The sequence below is a fragment of the Saccopteryx bilineata genome, chromosome 1 (genome assembly GCF_036850765.1).
Source record: "Saccopteryx bilineata isolate mSacBil1 chromosome 1, mSacBil1_pri_phased_curated, whole genome shotgun sequence".
In the NCBI taxonomy this organism is placed as follows: domain Eukaryota; kingdom Metazoa; phylum Chordata; class Mammalia; order Chiroptera; family Emballonuridae; genus Saccopteryx; species Saccopteryx bilineata.
This window is the reverse complement of record NC_089490.1, coordinates 20,999,027-21,014,813: the sequence shown is the minus strand read 5'-3', so window position 1 is coordinate 21,014,813 and position 15,787 is coordinate 20,999,027. Positions and strand designations below refer to the sequence as shown.

Here is a 15,787-nt window from a genome sequence, read left to right as displayed (position 1 = left end):
GAGTCCCATCTGTCTTTTTCAAACCAGTGACATACTTGAGTGGACAGTAAAAACTGACTGATGAGTCCTGGCCAGATGGCTCAGTGGTAGAGCGTCAGCCTGGCATGCAGGAGTCCCAGGTTCAATTCCCGGCCAGGGCACACAGAAGCGCCCATCAACTTCTTCACCCCTCCCCCTCTCCTCCCTGTCTCTCTTCTCCTCCCGTAGCCAAGGCTCCATCGGAGCAACGTTGGCCCCGGGGGCTGAGGATGGCTCCATGGCCTCTGCCTCAGGCACTAGAATGGCTCTGGTTGCAACAGAGCAATGCCCCAGATGGGCAGACCATCGCCCCCTGGTGGGCATGCCAGGTGGATCCTGGTCAGGCACATGTGGGAGTCTGACTGCCTCCCAGTTTCCAACTTCAGAAAAATACAAAAAAAAACCCAAAAACTGACTGACGGACCTGCTCTGTCAAGCTTTCTGAAATAGGATGCCAGCTAGAAAAAGATTTCTATCCCTGGTACATAAAGACCAGGTAGCCCACTCCATTTTCAGTGTTGACATTGGTGGCTGCTGGGCCTGGCCTAGGGATAGTCCAAAGGGAATTGCTGTTCTTCCTCATGTGGTTCTTTTTTTTTTTTTTCTTCTAACATTTTTTGAGAGACAGGAAGGGAGATGAGAAGCATCAACTCTTCTCTTCATTGTGGCACCTTGTTCTTTGATTGCTTTCTCATACGTGCCTTGATTAGGGGGCTCAAGCGAGCAACCATGGGGTCATGTCTATGATCCCGTGCTTAGGCACAGGGCCCTCAGCCTGGGGTCCTCAGTGTCTCAGGCTGACACTCTTACCCACTGTGCCACCGCCTCATCAGGCTGTCATGTGGTTCTTGATAGCAATGTAACTTGACAGAGACCACCCTTTTTCCTGTCTGTTGGCAGCTGACTCCAGTTCTGATAGGTTAAGTGGCACACGGTATTTTATAGGGTCTGACTGTACCCCCCGCCCCCTAAAAAACCCTCAATTTGGCTTTTTCTCCTGAGGCTTCAGAGGGACCTGGCTATGACCTGCAGTGACATCTGCTGATGCCAAACCCGTTGAGGCAAGGCCCCATATTTGTAGACCAGAGCTGAAGAAGTGGTCTCAGACAAAACGGTTTTTGTTTGGATGTGAATTTATTTACATGAAGATCTTATAAAGGCATAGCAGTCACATTCTGTGACACATTTCACAAAATCTATTGAATAAAGCTGGAATTGTCCCAGAAAACTCAGGACACCTAGTCACATTCGGGTGTCTACAGCAGTCCTGGGGCAGCAGGTCAGAACCCCAGATCTCCAGCCTGCCTCGAGCAGCCCGGCCTGGCCAGGCAGTCTGGTGCAAGCCTCAGTCCATCTGAATCGCATCCAGCTCATCCAAGAACCGCCGGCACTTCCCCATCAATACCTTGATGGCCTCGCTCACCAGCACATCTGGTGGCAATACCCCCGTTGACTCGACAGAGACTGGGAAACAAAGAGACATTTTAGCCCAGACGGGGCTTGCAAAAGCTCCTGTGTAAGTTATTGCTAGATTTCACATCTAGACTGCACCCAAGAGCTGCCGTCTCCCCTGCACCACCACCACCCAATGGGATACTCACAGATATAATGGTCCCGAACCCGAGCAAGCCGTACAACCTTCTTTAGCTTCTCATGTCGGAAGACTTCCCTACTGAAGGTATCTAGCCGGGGATTGGCAACTCTGGCCACCTTCTTACCTAATGAAAACAAACCATGTTATAAACACACGAGCCCGAACGTTCCTATCTCTCTGCTACCTTCAAAGTTACACTTTAGGCCCTGACCTGAACAGCACCCAAGTACCGTACCTTGGACTTCATGCACCTCGATAACGCCGGGTGAGAAGCAGCGGCTCAGCTCCTCAGCTGCCGGCCCCTCCACGGGCTCCAGCAGGGTGATGTCCGGCAGAAGCCGGTAACTGGCTGTTGCCACAGGTGAAAACTTGGCATGATCTTTGCCTACAGGGAAATCAGAGCCTGTGGGAAAACCCCTGACATTCCCAAAGGCCCACTGGTTTTCCGCCTGTCTGTGACAGATGAGTCCCTTAGTCACAGCTCACCCTACTATATTTGAACTACCTTCCTCCCCAGGGCAGCCCGCAGGGTTCTCACCAATGCCCTTGACACAGTGCATGAGGAGGTCAATCTCCTGGCCAGGCCGCAGCTGAGCAATGAGGATATCGTCATGCACGGGTCGGATGGTGCCCTCCGGGAAGAGGTCAGCCTGGTTCCCCAGGGGGACCCACTGCATGTGCCTGGTGTACACTGGAGGAAGAAGCACATCAGAAGACCTTGGTCTCTGATAAGTACTAACAGTGCCCAACGGGTGGGCCCTCTTTCTCACCCTACCAATGCTCACCTTTGTGGTTCACATAGAGTTCATTGGGGTCAGAGGAATCTTTAGCAGCATGGGGGTTCCGAGTGCACCTGACCTGCAGCCGAAACTGCAGAGTATCTATTTCTGTACCTTCTTCATCTCCTGCACAAAGAGAGGAGGTGGCAGCTGTAAAAGGACTAATGCACATTTGAGTGCCAGGCACCATACTGAGTGCATTACATTTTTCATTTAATCCTCTTACCAAATTCAGTAAGTCAAGGGCAAGTATTCTCACGAATAAGAACACTGATGTACCAAAAGACTAGTAACTTGCCCAAGGTCATGCAGTATAGTCAATCCAGGATTTGAACACAAGCATTCAGAATCCAGAATCCACTCTGCAGAAGGGAGCTGTTCCCCTTCTCCCAAAATTTCATCTTCTCAAACCCTCACCTTGGTTCCGATACTCAAAAAGACGGGGATCAGCATGAATGGGGATGAGCCCCAAGCGATGAGCAAGGATCTCATCCTGGACAATGGATGTGTTGTTGTACACCAGGACCTTTTCCACAGCCATGGTTGGCACCTGCCCAACAAAACAATCACTCATCTGTTCCTGCCTGCTGACATAGTTAAGGACAGACCTCTTCCTAGGGGAGTGGTTGATGAAAAGTTTATGAATGAGTGGGAGAAATGCTCAACACAATTTCAGGAAAAATAAACCTCAAGACAATTCTACAAGTGAGGTAATGGCAAGGTTTCCCAACACAACTCGACCCCCACCACCACGCCCACCAATACCTCAGCTAATAGAATACGTCGAAAAGCATTGGCAATGGCTGCATCAATTCCCACCATGTCAAACTCCAAGGTGTTTTCATCCATGTGGACCACATCCACGCGGAAATTCTACAAAGACAAGAAAAACACTAATTGAAGCTTGTATAGTCGATACCTCCCCCACGATATCCCCCTTAAAGAATTAACATTCTCCCTCATCCCAGATGTCCCTCATTAGATGTTCTTTTCTCCCCCAATCCTTTATTAGTTTCTTTTATTTTTCTGCAATTTTTTAATTTGGTCAAATTAAATTTCTTAATAGTACTTTTATTTGCATATTATTTTTCTCAAATTTATTAGGGTGATGTTGGTTAATAAGATTATATAGGTTTCAAAAAAAAGATTACATAGGTTTCAAGTGTACATTTCTATTACATATGACCTGCATACTGCATTGTGTGCCCACCACCCAAAGTCAAATACCTTCTATCACCTATATTTAGCCCCTTTTACTATCTCCCAGCCTGCCCTCCCCACCCTAGGTAACCACCACAGTGCTGTGTCTATGAGTTTTTGTTTTGTTTTTCCACTTGTTGCTTTCAGTTTTATATCCCATATGAGTAAAAAAAGCATATGGTTTTTAACTTTTTATGATTAATTTAACTTAGCATATTCTCAAGGTCCATCCAAGTTTTTGCAAATGGTAATATTTTATCTTTCCTTATGATTGACCAGCACTCCACTGTGTATATATATCACATCTTCTTTATCCAGTTATCTATCGAAGGGGACTTTGGTTGTTTCCACATCTCTCTGTATTATGGCTTACAGCTAGGCCATCCCGAAGAGACCATTCTACTAGATAATGTGCCTCTACACTGCTTAGTCCAGTTGACACACTTCATCCTTATTAGACTTTTCTGTTTTATTTGCCATTCTTGATAGGATCCCTCCTTTTTCAAACTCTAGTGCCTTGATTTCTAAGCCACCAATCTTTTAATTTTCTTCCTTCTCTGAGGAATCCTTCTAAATTCACTATCTTCCATCTACTCCATAAACATTATTTCCCAAATTTTCCCTCCAGAGACCTCAACCACATTCATGGTTTTGGCATCTTTCTGTACTGACAACTCCCAAGAGATTATCTCTCACTGCTGATCTCAGTTCAAATACATATTCTACTAGTTTCATAGACTTCTTCACCTGCAGGAAACTGAACGCATCCCCAAACCCCATTTCTCATCAGTAAATGATGCCGCCATGCATCAGAGAAGTTCCCCAAGTTAGGTCATTTTACACTCCCCCCTTAACAACCCATAACAAAGCTATCACCCAACTTACCTTCTATCTCCCCTTTGCTCTAACACCTCAGTGCTTAAGAGACACTTCAATCTTGCCTACCATTCATGCCCACCCACTCTATAGTCTTAACAACAACGAACTGCTTGGACATTCCCACTGCACAGCTTCGGCTCATCCTTCTAGGCTCAGTTCAGATGTCATCTCCCTCAGGAAGTCTTCCATACATCTGCCCTCCCTCCCATTCTAGATTAAGTAAATACCTCCGCGGGATAGGATACCTCCCACCCCACTGCATTCCCCGTCGTCCTACAATCAACCACCTTTACCACATTATATTGGAATCGTTTGTTTAGGTGCACTCTTCAACAAGACTGAACATCTTGTTCGCAGAACAGGTGGAAACCGTGTGTACACAGAGCGCCTAGCACAAGGCTCAATAAATGTTTTATGCATGCAGCGAACCCTAAAGGACAGCTTTTGAGGCACAGGATGCTCAAATCAGATGGTCCGATCGTCCATACCTTCTCTGGACATCTCCAGTTCTACTCACCCTCTCGAAGTGATCCTGGTCCCAGGCATCATCATAGCCCGAATAGTTACCAGGAAAATCAGTGGTATGAACCTAAAGCAGAGAGTCGAGTCTGTCAGCGAAGGAGCAGCGAGGCCAAGCCCGTCCCCACTCCAAACACAACTCATCCCTGTTCCTCTCCCATTTCTCCTTCCGACCACAAGACCATAAAGCTTACATTGCGAACCCCGAACTCCCCTAGAACCACACGGCTCCGCATTTCTTTCACCGCCTGGGCCGCCGCCATCTTCCACGCCCCACGTGACTAAGGTAGCAACGAGCGCGTGCGTTCTAGTCGCCCTCCTCCGTCTCCATGGCAACGCATTAGCTCTTTGTAGGTTAAATATCGCGAGATTCTGTCTACGTCCACGTCCCCAGGGTCCGGAAGTCCGTTTTAGCCAAACATCCGGTTTCCCTTTTTGCGTTGCGGCTGATCCCACCTGTCTGTCTGTCCCTGGACCTCTCCTTCTTGCAGCTCTACGTCTCTCCCACTCCTCCCCCGTGCGAGGTGTTTCGCGGGCTTCAGCGACGGGAGCCCTCAAGGGACATGGCAACTACGGCGGCGCCGGCCGGTGGCTCCCGAAACGGGGCTGGCCCGGAATGGGGAGGGTTCGAAGAAAACATCCAGGTAATGGCCTGAGGGCTCCGGCTGCCAGCAGCCCCAGGGCCTGGAAGTCTGCTCCTTTTGCAGCACCTTTCCTGTCCTTTCGGCCTTCGTACCCACCAAAGTCAGTGGGAACAGTGCCGACCTGAAAGGGCTGGACTTGGACTCCAGCCACAGGGCCTCAGGTCTCTGGGCCCACCCGCTCATTCTTTTGGGACAAGTTAGGAGGGCAGTCGGAGTCAGGCATGGCGGGGACCTGTGGGAGTGTTGCGCTAGCTAAAACCATACTTTGTGCACAGCCTTGTTTGGGGGTTGGTAAAAACAAAGAAAGTGGGCATTTTGGGGGCTTTGATAGGGAAGATAGAGGGACATGTGTGGAAGGCAAGGAATAGGTTTCCTGGGCTAGAAAAGAGACAAACTACCAGGGTTCTGAAAGCGAATGAGGGCAAGACAGTGGTGTGATTTCCTAGCTGTGTCCTCAGCAGTGGAAGAACAAAGCCGCAGCCCTGGCATGGACAGAGAAGGATTTAATGAACGCAGCAGAAAGGTCCTGCACACTAGGAGCTTATTGTCTCCACAGGGTGGGGGCTCGGCTGTGATTGACATGGAGAACATGGACGATACTTCAGGTTCCAGCTTCGAGGATATGGGTGAGCTGCATCAGCGCCTGCGTGAGGAAGAAGTAGATGCTGATGCAGCCGCTGCTGAAGAAGAGGATGGGGAATTCCTGGGCATGAAGGGCTTTAAGGGACAGCTGAGCCGGCAGGTGGCTGACCAGGTAAGCAAGACTAGACCCTGGCAGGTGGAAAGTATACCTAGACAGTCCCAGGTTCTGGAGTTGATGTTGGTGAAGGTCACTCCTGGTTGTCCAGTTAGAACCATGAAGAAATTCAACAGAAAATAAGCAATAGGGCTTAGAGTCAACAGTCTCACAATACTCACCCACCCCACCCTTGTCTTCCTTACTTCAGATGTGGCAGGCAGGGAAGAGACAAGCCTCTAAAGCTTTCAGCTTGTATGCCAACATCGACATCCTGAGACCCTACTTTGACGTGGAGCCCGCCCAGGTGCGAAGCAGGTGAGGATCCTTCTGACAGAAGCTGCCCTCCTTCTACCTAGTCCTTCATCCAAACTACAGCCAGAGCCCAAACCCTTAGACTCCCCTTTTCTTGACACCACAAGCTCTCACCTTTCTCTTTGTACTCCAGCCACACCATTCCTCTTACCTGTCCCGGAACAGGACATGGTGATAACACATTGCCTTCCTCTTTTCCATCTAGTAAACTACTCATCTTCCCTCAGATCCTTGCTCAACTGCCACTTCCTTTGTTCCCCATTCCTCAGTCCCTCCCCCAGTTTGTTCTTCCCTGGTATGCCTGTAGAGCTCTGTGCTTTCCTCTGACAGGTAACACTTCAGCAGTGCTGTGCTTTCTTTCTTTTTTTTTTTTTTTTTTTTTTTTTGCATTTCTCCGAAGCTGGAAACAGGGAGAGACAGTCAGACAGACTCCCACATGCGCCCGACCGGGATCCACCCGGCACGCCCACCAGGGGGGCGATGCTCTGCCCATCCTGGGCGTCGCCATGTTGCGACCAGAGCCACTGTAGTGCCTGAGGCAGAGGCCACAGAGCCATCCCCAGCGCCCGGGCCATTTTTGCTCCAATGGAACCTTGGCTGCGGGAGGGGAAGAGAGAGACAGAGAGGAAGGCGCTGCGGAGGGGTGGAGAAGCAAATGGGCGCTTCTCCTGTGTGCCCTGGCCGGGAATCGAACCCGGGTCCTCCGCACGCTAGGCCGACGCTCTACCGCTGAGCCAACCGGCCAGGGCTGTGCTTTCTTATTCTTGGGTCTGTCTCCCCAGAGACCTCCTCAAAAGCAGGCTCTGTTTTGGTTATCTTTGTATTCCCAGCACCAGAACAGTCTCTGAACCAGAATGTTGTACATAGTGTTGAATGACTTCTCAAGAACTGGAATTAATCTTGGTTTGGTTCTTTGTTCACCCTTTAATTTAACTGGTGCTTACCGAATACCCAGTACACTCAGCAGGTACTTATTAAGCTTTTGTTCTGCACCAGGTATTCTACTAGTCGTGTGTGAGTTAGCGGTGGAAGACAGATGGGAGCCCTGCCCTCGAGTGCAGTTATAGTACAGCACTCATTTGCTGTGAAGGGACACAGGAGGACACTTGACCCAGACTAGTCTGGAGAGTGGGGCTGGGTGGGTTTCCCAGAGCGAGTAAAATCTAGCCAAGTTCCAAGGTATTATTAGGAGCTAGCCACGTAAGAAGAGAACGGGGACTTGTACTTTTCTTCCTTCTGCCTGGAATTTTCTTACCACTTAAACTGTATTTCAAGAATATGGTCAGTGGTGCAGGAAGACTGATAAGCAGGAAGAGAGGCAGGAGGCACACCGGTTCCCTCAAGTTCCACCTGTCCTTCAAACCCTTTCCCCGGGCTTCATCGTTACAGTTCGGAATTCTGGGCAACCTCTGCCAAGCTGCCCCCGCCTCCCCTTTTTTTTTGAGGGGGGGGCGGTGAGAAACATCAGCTCGTAGTTGTGGCACTTTAGTTGTTCATTGATTGCTTCTCATATGTTCCTTGATCGGGGAGGGGTCCTCCAGCTGAGCCAGTGACCCCTTGCTCAAGACAACAACCATGGGATCATTTCGATGATTCCACACTCAAGCTGGCAAGCCCGCGCTCAAGCTGATGAACCTGCATTCAAGCCTATGAGCTCAGGGTTTCGAACTTGGGACCTCAGTGTCCCAGGTCAGCACTCTATCCACTGCACCTCCACCGGTCAGGCCAAGGTTTTCCTTTTAAAGGGAAGCAGGTCAGCCTGACCTGCGGTGGCGCAGTGGATAAAGCGTCGACCTGGAAATGCTGAGGTCGCCGGTTCGAAACCCTGGGCTTGCCTGGTCAAGGTACATATGGAAGTTGATGCTTCCAGCTCCTCCCCCCTTCTCTCTCTCTTCTCTCTCTCCCTCTCTGTCTCTCTCTCTCTCCTCTCTAAAAATGAATAAATAAAATAAATAAAATAAAAATTAACAAAAAAAACACCTTTAAAGGGGAGCAGGTCAAATAGGTTAATTGTCAGTTCCTAGCCCCAGGCCCAGCTGGGCTCCCTCAGCTCTCCATATTGCTGCTGCATCAGTCCACACAGCATCAGGGGGTTGTCCTTTCTGGAAGCATCTTTAGGAGCAAGGAAGTGATTTCCTCATTCCCTGTCTGTCTGTACTTTGCTCTTCTCTCTCCCTGTACCATCTAGCATGTTCTCTGGAGTTAGATGAGTAAGATTCAGGCCTTCCAGAACGTCCTAAGTGCTGGTCTGCTCTCATCTCTCCTCTCCTCCTCTCCCAGGCTCCTGGAGTCCATGATCCCTGTCAAGATGGTCAACTTCCCCCAGGTGAATAGGGGGTAGCGTGACTGGAAGAGCCGGGGGAGGCCCTAGGGCAGAGGGTGGGGTCACCAGGCAAAGCCTGGGAAGGAATAAACAGAAGAGCCATTGTACCCTCCTGAATGAGTTGGTATATTGACAGAAAATTGCTGGTGAGCTCTACGGACCTCTCATGCTGGTCTTCACACTGGTCGCCATCCTCCTCCATGGGATGAAGACATCTGACACCATTATTGTAAGCAGGACAGAGGACTTTGGGGGTGGATGAACTGAGTTGAAACCTGGCCAAGGAAGAAACAGTGGAGTGAGTTAGAAGCAGCCCTTAGGAGAACCCTGGAAGAGGCTGAGACCGGAGGCCTCCCAGGACTAAGTAGAGCATTCACCCCACAGCAGGAGGGCACCCTGATGGGCACAGCTATTGGCACCTGCTTTGGCTACTGGCTGGGTGTCTCGTCCTTCATTTACTTCCTCGCCTACCTGTGCAATGCCCAGATCACCATGCTCCAGATGATGGCACTCCTGGTAAGGAGTCCACCGTGGCAGTGGGCAAGGGTGACCTTACAACAGTAGCCAGGCCTTGCTCTGCATCTGTCCTGGGACTCCAGGGCCTGGAAAGGGGTGAGCTGGCCGGTAGACCAGTGCCCCCATGAGGGTCCAGAGACCAGCCCAGCCTGAGAGATTTTCCTCTCCACCACCCTCCTTCTAGGGCTACGGCCTCTTTGGGCACTGCATTGTCCTGTTCATCACCTACAACATCCACCTCCATGCGCTCTTCTACCTCTTTTGGCTGCTGGTGGGGGGGCTGTCCACGCTGCGCATGGTAAGTTGGGCATATTTCCAGGGGTGGGCTGTCGTGGGGACCTGGGGAAAGCAGCCCAGAGTTTGGGCTGAACCCATAGGTTGTTCTTAGTGGAGGGAGGAGCCTGAGGATGGTTCTGCTCTGGGAAGGAATATCTCCACACTGCTCACACTGGAGGGAGGTCCACTGAGCTGGATTCCTATGGGCCTAGGTGGCAGTGTTGGTGTCACGGACGGTGGGCCCCACACAGCGGCTGCTCCTCTGTGGCACCCTGGCAACCCTGCACATGCTCTTCCTGCTCTATCTGCATTTTGCCTACCACAAGGTGGTAGAGGGTAAGTGACAGGGAGCCTGGTGTGGGGGAGTGGAGAACAGGTGCCTGGGGTGGAGTCCAGCCAGTCTTGCTCACTTTCTGTCCTTTCAGGCATCCTAGACACACTGGAGGGCCCCAACGTCCCACCCATGCAGAGGGTCCCCAGAGACATCCCCATGGTGCTCCCTGCTGCTAGGCTTCCAGCCACCGTGCTCAACGCCACAGCCAAGGCTGTCATGGTGACCCTGCAGTCACACTGACCCCCCTGAAATCCTTGGCAAGTCCCCTTTAACCCAGCTGCAGAGCAGAGGAAGATTAAAGGACAGAACTGATGACATGTCTTTGATGGGGCCTGCAGCTGTCACAGAGCTGTAGAGGCAGAAGCACCTCCTCTGACGCCTGTTGGGGCTTCTGAAGGGCATGAGGCCAGGAACCCCTGGCCAGGACTGCAGGCTTCTGCTGCCAATGCAGAAAGTGGGTCAGCGCCTCCGAGGCTGTCTCACCGCCTACCCCTTTCTTCCTCTTGATTTCTTCCACATTGTCTTGTTAAATATAGACTTGGTAATTAAAGTATTGATTGAAGTCTGGAAGTCCAGCTACTCTTCCAGTAGTCCTCCCTGCCACCCTGCTTCCTATACACTTTCCTGTTCTTTGTCAGTGGTGGTAATGTCATACGTGCCCTTATTTATAACCTCAGGATGTAAGGTGGGACGGGCAGGATGAAGGTAGGACAGCCCAGACTACACTGAAGGCGGTGCTTGAATATGGAATCTGCCTCAAGTCAGGAACACCTAACCCATGGCAGCCTCAAACACAAGGACCATAAGTCTGGTGGAGCAGTGCATCCAGCTTGGGTCGGGGCTCAGCTGCACACCAATGGAGCAATAACAACTGGACAAAATCTTCCAAACTCAACACCATGTCACTATAACACCCTTACACACTGGGACCATTGTGTAGGGATAATTTTCCTGTGGGAACACACATTTGAAGCCAAACTTTGCTTTGCCCAGGTTATACTGGGGCCAGAGGAACAAAGCTTTCTGCAGGAGTTCTCTCTGTCTTTCCTCTTCAAGAGTGCTGGTTACTCTTAAAAACTGCCATCACCCAAGCCTGGCCACCCCACCACCTATTTCATCTGCTCCACTAGTTAACAGAGGGGATAGAATTTTTTACTTCACTACGCTTACTCCTTTTTAAAAGAATTACCCTAGTAAATCTGGGTCAGCATCTTTCCTTCCTAAAGGGAAAGATATGCCTTTCATTTACCTGAGGTGACCTATGTCTGAAGCGTCACACCATCACCCTTGGACAGAGCTCCAAAATTACTGCTTACCCAGTGCAGCGTTTCCCTCCTGAAAGCTCCAGCCCACTTTCCATGGCCCCACCCTCACCTGGTCGCTGATCCTGGCAATCCACTTAATTTTTTAATCGAATCTAACCCCGTTTGTGTGCTGCCCCAGTCTCACGGGTACAGCCTCAAGGCATCAGCAAGGCCCTTCGCGCCTGGGTAAGGGGCAGCACCAGCACCCTGCATCTATCTGTGGCTCACCTGCCCAAGAAATCTTTTCGGGGTCCCCCTGTGTATGATATAGCTCAGGGCGCCTCTGCACCGACAAGCCCCTGGGGCCGCCGCTGCGAAGCCGCCATCTTGGTGAAGGACACGCGGGGAACTAAGTGCTCGTGGGCTAGAACCTCGCGCGTGCTGTGCCTTCCATCGTGGAGGCGAGGCGGGGCCGGGATTAAAGGGCCCTGGGGGCTTCCAAACAGGACAGGAGGGCGTGCCTGGGATCCAAGCGAAGGCACAGAGGGTCTGGTCCGTAGGTATGGGGGACGACGGGAGAATGGGCTAAAGAACCCGGTCATAGTCTCGAACACCATCTCTATGTCACGTGCTTCCATTCCCTCCCCAGCCCTGCGGCTTGCAGTCCTCAACCCAGATTCCAACTTTCTACCCCACCCGGAGGGAAAGAGCGACCACACCGTTCCCGAACCACCCGGGGCGCACAGACCTCGCGGGCCGCGGGCCTTGCGCCGGGCAAGGGGCGGGGCGAGCGGCGGTGACGCGACCGTTGCCATGGGAACTCGCCGCCCGCTCCAGCACAGACAGAAGCTGAAGATCAAGCGGCGGTCCGACTGTCCGACTGTCCGCTGTCCTGCTGCCCGCTTCGGGCTCTCCCTGCGGGCGCGGTAGGAAACACCGGACTGGAGAAAGGGAGGGAGTAGACGTGGCCTCCGAGCGGGGACCGGTCTCGCGCGTCTTAAGCCGAGGCCCCTTAGCCGCCGCCGCCGCCGCCGCCGCCGCCGCCGCCGCGGCAACCGCGAGGGACGAGGACAAGCGCGGAGCAGCGCCGGGCAGGTCACGGATCGCGCGCCCCAGCCCGCGGCACGGTCCGCCCCGGCACCAGCGCCGCGCAGTTTCAGCCCAGCCGGCGACCTCGGCGCCTCCGCCACCCCGGCCGGCTCCGGTGCGGGCCGCGGCGCTCTTCGCCGCCGCCGCCGCCGCTGCCACCTTTACCACCGCCTGTGCCTCTGCCCCCACTCCGGCCGCGACCCCAGCCCGGGCCCCGACCTGAGCCACAACCTCGCCCACGACCCTGCCAACCTCGCCCGCGGCCCGGGCCCCGGAGGCCCAGCCGTAGGTACGATGCTGCCCAGCTCCATCCAGATTTCAGGGGAGCCGCTGTCAGGCGCCGAGGTGCGGGACATCTGCCGCGGCCTGCGCGACAACGCCGTGCGCCTGCTCTCCCTGCGCGGCTGCCGCCTCTGCGACCGCGACTTCGGCCGCATCTGCCGGGCCCTGGCCGGGGCCACGTCCCTGGCGCAACTCAACCTTAACCTGGGCGTCGTGTCCAGCCCCAGCCGCATCAAGCAGCTGGCGGAGGCGCTGCGGACCAACCGCTCCATCCAGTCCCTCTTGTGAGTGTGCTTCCTCGCAAGGAGGTCCCGGGCACTGCACCTCTCCTCGCACTCTCTGCCACCTCCTCTTCCTCCGCACACCTGCCCGTACCTTTTTCCACCAGCTTCCCTCTTCCCCCACTTACACACACCCCTCGTCCCTCTGCCCTTACCTCCACGACACCCTCCCAGCACATCCCTTCTTTCCGGACTTTGCGTCCCCAGCCCCACCCCAAAGGAGATGGGATACCCACTCCTTCCTGGTAGGGCACGTGTACCGCACACCTAATCACCCGCATTGACTTCTGGGGGCAGCCCCTCAGTTCCCAAAAAGGAACATTGTCCTGGGGGCCAGACCCCTCCTGCTACGTTCTGCCTAGTGAGGAATCCCCCGCCCATCCCCTCCTCTGTATGCTCTGTCCTTGGTCCCAGTCCCTGCACCAGAAAAGAAACCCCATTCTCCTTTGATCTGTGTTACTTTAGAATCTAGTATTTTCTGGATTCTAGGTTCCTAGAATCCAGAATTTTCTAGATTTCTCCCTTCCCAAAGCTTCTCCTCAGTGCTGTGATTGAGTGCCCTCTTACCTCTAGGGCTTACCCCCTTCCCCTACAGATAGGGCTGATGGCTGTGGTAACCCCTGCGCTCTGGTCTCACCCCCAGCCTGCATGGGAGCCCCCTGACAGATGCGGGGTTGGCCTTGCTGAACCCCGCCCTGGCCCTCCACCCTGCCCTTGTGGCTCTGGACCTGGGGGACTGCATGCTGGGTGATGAAGCCATCAACCTCATCTGTGGCCTCCTCCCCCCAGATGGGGCCAAGTCAGGTGAGCAGGGCCCTGCTAAGGGTATGGGCTGGTATAGCCTTCATGAAAAGCTAAACGCAGAGGTCAGAGGCGCTGACCCAGAGCTGAGGATTCTGACAGCTTGAGAATGTGTTTTAAATCCTCTTGGGAAGGAGAAGGTTTAGGGGCTGGACAGGACAGAGAATCTAGAACTCAGTGCTGGTGGGCAGGGAAGGCAGGGCCTCTAAAGGCAGTGGAGTTCTGTTGTGGGGGTGGGTGGCTCCCAGCCATTAGAGACACCCCAGAGACCCATGGCAGGGTAGGGGCTTAAAGAGTGCCTGACCTTCTCCATCCTGGCTTCTTTTCATGACGTTGCCCAGGTTTGAAGGAGCTAACGCTGAGTGCCAACCCTGGCATCACCCCTAAGGGCTGGAGCCGTCTCGCCATTGCTGTGGCCCACAGCTCCCAGGTCCGCGTCCTCAATTTGGACTACAACCCCCTGGGTGAGACTCAAGAAAACCCCCTTAGTTTCTCACCCCCCCCCCATCCTAGCACCTGGGATTATCAGTTGCCATGGTAACCCTCACACTGGGATGAGGAAAGATCGAGGGAGCTCTGGGAGGTAATAGAGAAGCTATCTATGTGGAGGACCAGATAGATAACCAACAGGTAGATTAAAGCATCCATCATCATCCCTGGGTCCAGTGTGCTTCATACATTCACTCACCAATCACGATGCTCCCCAACTGGCCATCTACCAATTGTCAGTGTTTCCTGGCCTGGGGGTGGGGTCTCATGTCCTCAGGTCAATGGGGAGGCTGTCAGGGAGGAAGGGTTAGATGGCCTGTGCATGAACTCAGGTATGTGTGTGTGTGCTGTGTCCCCAGGTGACCATGTGGCAGGGATGCTAGCTGTAGCTGTGGCCTCCAGTCGCACCTTAGAGGTCCTAGACTTGGAGAGCACAGGGCTCACCAACCAGTCAGCTCAGGTGAGACATCCTTATATTCGGGAAAGGCCAGGGGTTGTGGTGGAAGTTAGCCAGGGTATCTGTAGATATACCAAGGGGTGGCTGGTTGGAGTCAGGGAAGCCACATTAACTGTTTATCCCTTCCATACTCTTTTCCACCCCAGACTCTGTTGGACATGGTAGAAAATTACCCCACAGCTTTGCGGAGCCTGGTATTGGCTGAGAACAGCATTAGCCCAGAGCTGCAGCAGCAGATCTGTGACCTCCTTTCCGAGGGAGAGGAGGAGGAGGAGGTGGCAGGAGGGCCTGGTGACACACAAGAACGAGAGAGGGGGCGGGAGCCTGCTGCCCACCGGACGGGAAGCAGCTCCTGGATGTGCCCCAGTGGTAAGAGCCTGGTGGGTTGATTGGAGCCAGGTCTGTAGAGACTTGGGACCTGAGAGGATGGATGGGTGTGGGAAAGCTAGGCCACTTTTTTCCTATTTGTGGTCCCCAATGGAAGAACAAATGGTGGTCTGAACACCCTTCTGCCATTCCACAGATCCCAGCTCTCAGATGGTGCTTATGACGTCAGGACTAGGGGACAGTCTGTTGGCTGAGACCGAGATGTGACTCTCTACTTGGGCTTCTCCACATCATTACATTTGTCTCCGTCCCCAGCACCTTGCCCCAGATACCAGGGTCAGTCCCTGGGGTTTGGGAGGGGAGGGGGTTGCCTGGGGCTCTGGCAGCTCGCGGCAGTGTGGTGGGAGGCTCTGGAAACTGTGAATGAGCAACAGCCTTGGGGGCACTTGAACCCAAGGCCGTGGCTCTGGACTTGTTGGCAGCTCTGGCTGCAGCCCCGCTGGCTCGGAAGAGATTTTATGAACTCTACAACCTGGTTTGTGGCTGTGGTCACTGGGGGCTGGCAGTAGGGGAGGAACTGGGACTACCATTAGGCACCACTAGGGGGCAGTGCCATCCCACAGCCAAAGCATCCTCTGGCCCCAAATGTCTCAAACTGGTCAGCTCCCAGACTTCTAGGACCTA

The 15,787-nt window shown here is 53.3% G+C and overlaps 3 protein-coding genes across 4 annotated transcripts; 2 read left to right on the top strand and 1 right to left on the bottom strand.

Annotated features, from left to right (window-relative positions):
- Positions 1-1,144: 1,144 nt before the first annotated feature.
- POLR1C (RNA polymerase I and III subunit C) lies at positions 1,145-5,271 on the bottom strand. Its single transcript, XM_066252953.1, has 9 exons — positions 5,184-5,271; positions 4,988-5,059; positions 3,157-3,264; positions 2,809-2,941; positions 2,398-2,517; positions 2,151-2,303; positions 1,848-1,997; positions 1,620-1,736; positions 1,145-1,482 (listed from the first exon to the last, which is right to left on the bottom strand). The coding sequence occupies exons 1-9, from the start codon at positions 5,250-5,252 to the stop codon at positions 1,364-1,366; spliced, it is 1,041 nt and encodes a 346-aa protein (XP_066109050.1). The 5' UTR covers positions 5,253-5,271; the 3' UTR covers positions 1,145-1,363.
- Positions 5,272-5,391: 120 nt separating this feature from the next.
- YIPF3 (Yip1 domain family member 3) lies at positions 5,392-10,695 on the top strand. 2 transcript variants are annotated; one of them, XM_066251057.1, is made up of 9 exons: positions 5,392-5,633; positions 6,190-6,387; positions 6,581-6,687; positions 8,965-9,010; positions 9,144-9,236; positions 9,395-9,523; positions 9,708-9,821; positions 10,012-10,135; positions 10,225-10,695. In XM_066251057.1, exons 1-9 carry the CDS (start codon positions 5,553-5,555, stop codon positions 10,371-10,373), a joined length of 1,041 nt encoding a protein of 346 aa, XP_066107154.1. In that variant the 5' UTR covers positions 5,392-5,552; the 3' UTR covers positions 10,374-10,695. The 2 variants fall into 2 exon arrangements, with proteins under 2 accessions (XP_066107154.1, XP_066107145.1); XM_066251048.1 differs by having other exon boundaries at positions 5,393-5,633; positions 9,392-9,523.
- Positions 10,696-12,416: 1,721 nt separating this feature from the next.
- LRRC73 (leucine rich repeat containing 73) lies at positions 12,417-15,639 on the top strand. Its single transcript, XM_066252951.1, has 6 exons — positions 12,417-13,032; positions 13,673-13,833; positions 14,172-14,294; positions 14,679-14,779; positions 14,923-15,145; positions 15,300-15,639. Exons 1-6 carry the CDS (start codon positions 12,761-12,763, stop codon positions 15,368-15,370), a joined length of 951 nt encoding a protein of 316 aa, XP_066109048.1. The 5' UTR covers positions 12,417-12,760; the 3' UTR covers positions 15,371-15,639.
- Positions 15,640-15,787: the final 148 nt, after the last annotated feature.

Bases quoted from the DNA above. Each gene is read 5' to 3' on its own strand.
- POLR1C (XM_066252953.1), bottom strand. From the start codon at position 5,252: ATGGCGGCGGCCCAGGCGGTGAAAGAAATGCGGAGCCGTGTGGTTCTA. The intron at 1,737-1,847 runs GTACGGTACTTG...TGTTTTCATTAG, and splicing joins CGAGGTGCATGAAGTCCAAG to GTAAGAAGGTGGCCAGAGTT. The intron at 1,483-1,619 runs GTGAGTATCCCA...TTTGTTTCCCAG, and splicing joins GGTTCGGGACCATTATATCT to TCTCTGTCGAGTCAACGGGG.
- YIPF3 (XM_066251048.1), top strand. From the start codon at position 5,553: ATGGCAACTACGGCGGCGCCGGCCGGTGGCTCCCGAAACGGGGCTGGC. The intron at 9,011-9,143 runs GTGAATAGGGGG...GTATATTGACAG, and splicing joins AGATGGTCAACTTCCCCCAG to AAAATTGCTGGTGAGCTCTA. The intron at 9,822-10,011 runs GTAAGTTGGGCA...CTATGGGCCTAG, and splicing joins GGCTGTCCACGCTGCGCATG to GTGGCAGTGTTGGTGTCACG.
- LRRC73 (XM_066252951.1), top strand. From the start codon at position 12,761: ATGCTGCCCAGCTCCATCCAGATTTCAGGGGAGCCGCTGTCAGGCGCC. The intron at 13,834-14,171 runs GTGAGCAGGGCC...GACGTTGCCCAG, and splicing joins CCCAGATGGGGCCAAGTCAG to GTTTGAAGGAGCTAACGCTG. The intron at 14,295-14,678 runs GTGAGACTCAAG...CTGTGTCCCCAG, and splicing joins TTTGGACTACAACCCCCTGG to GTGACCATGTGGCAGGGATG.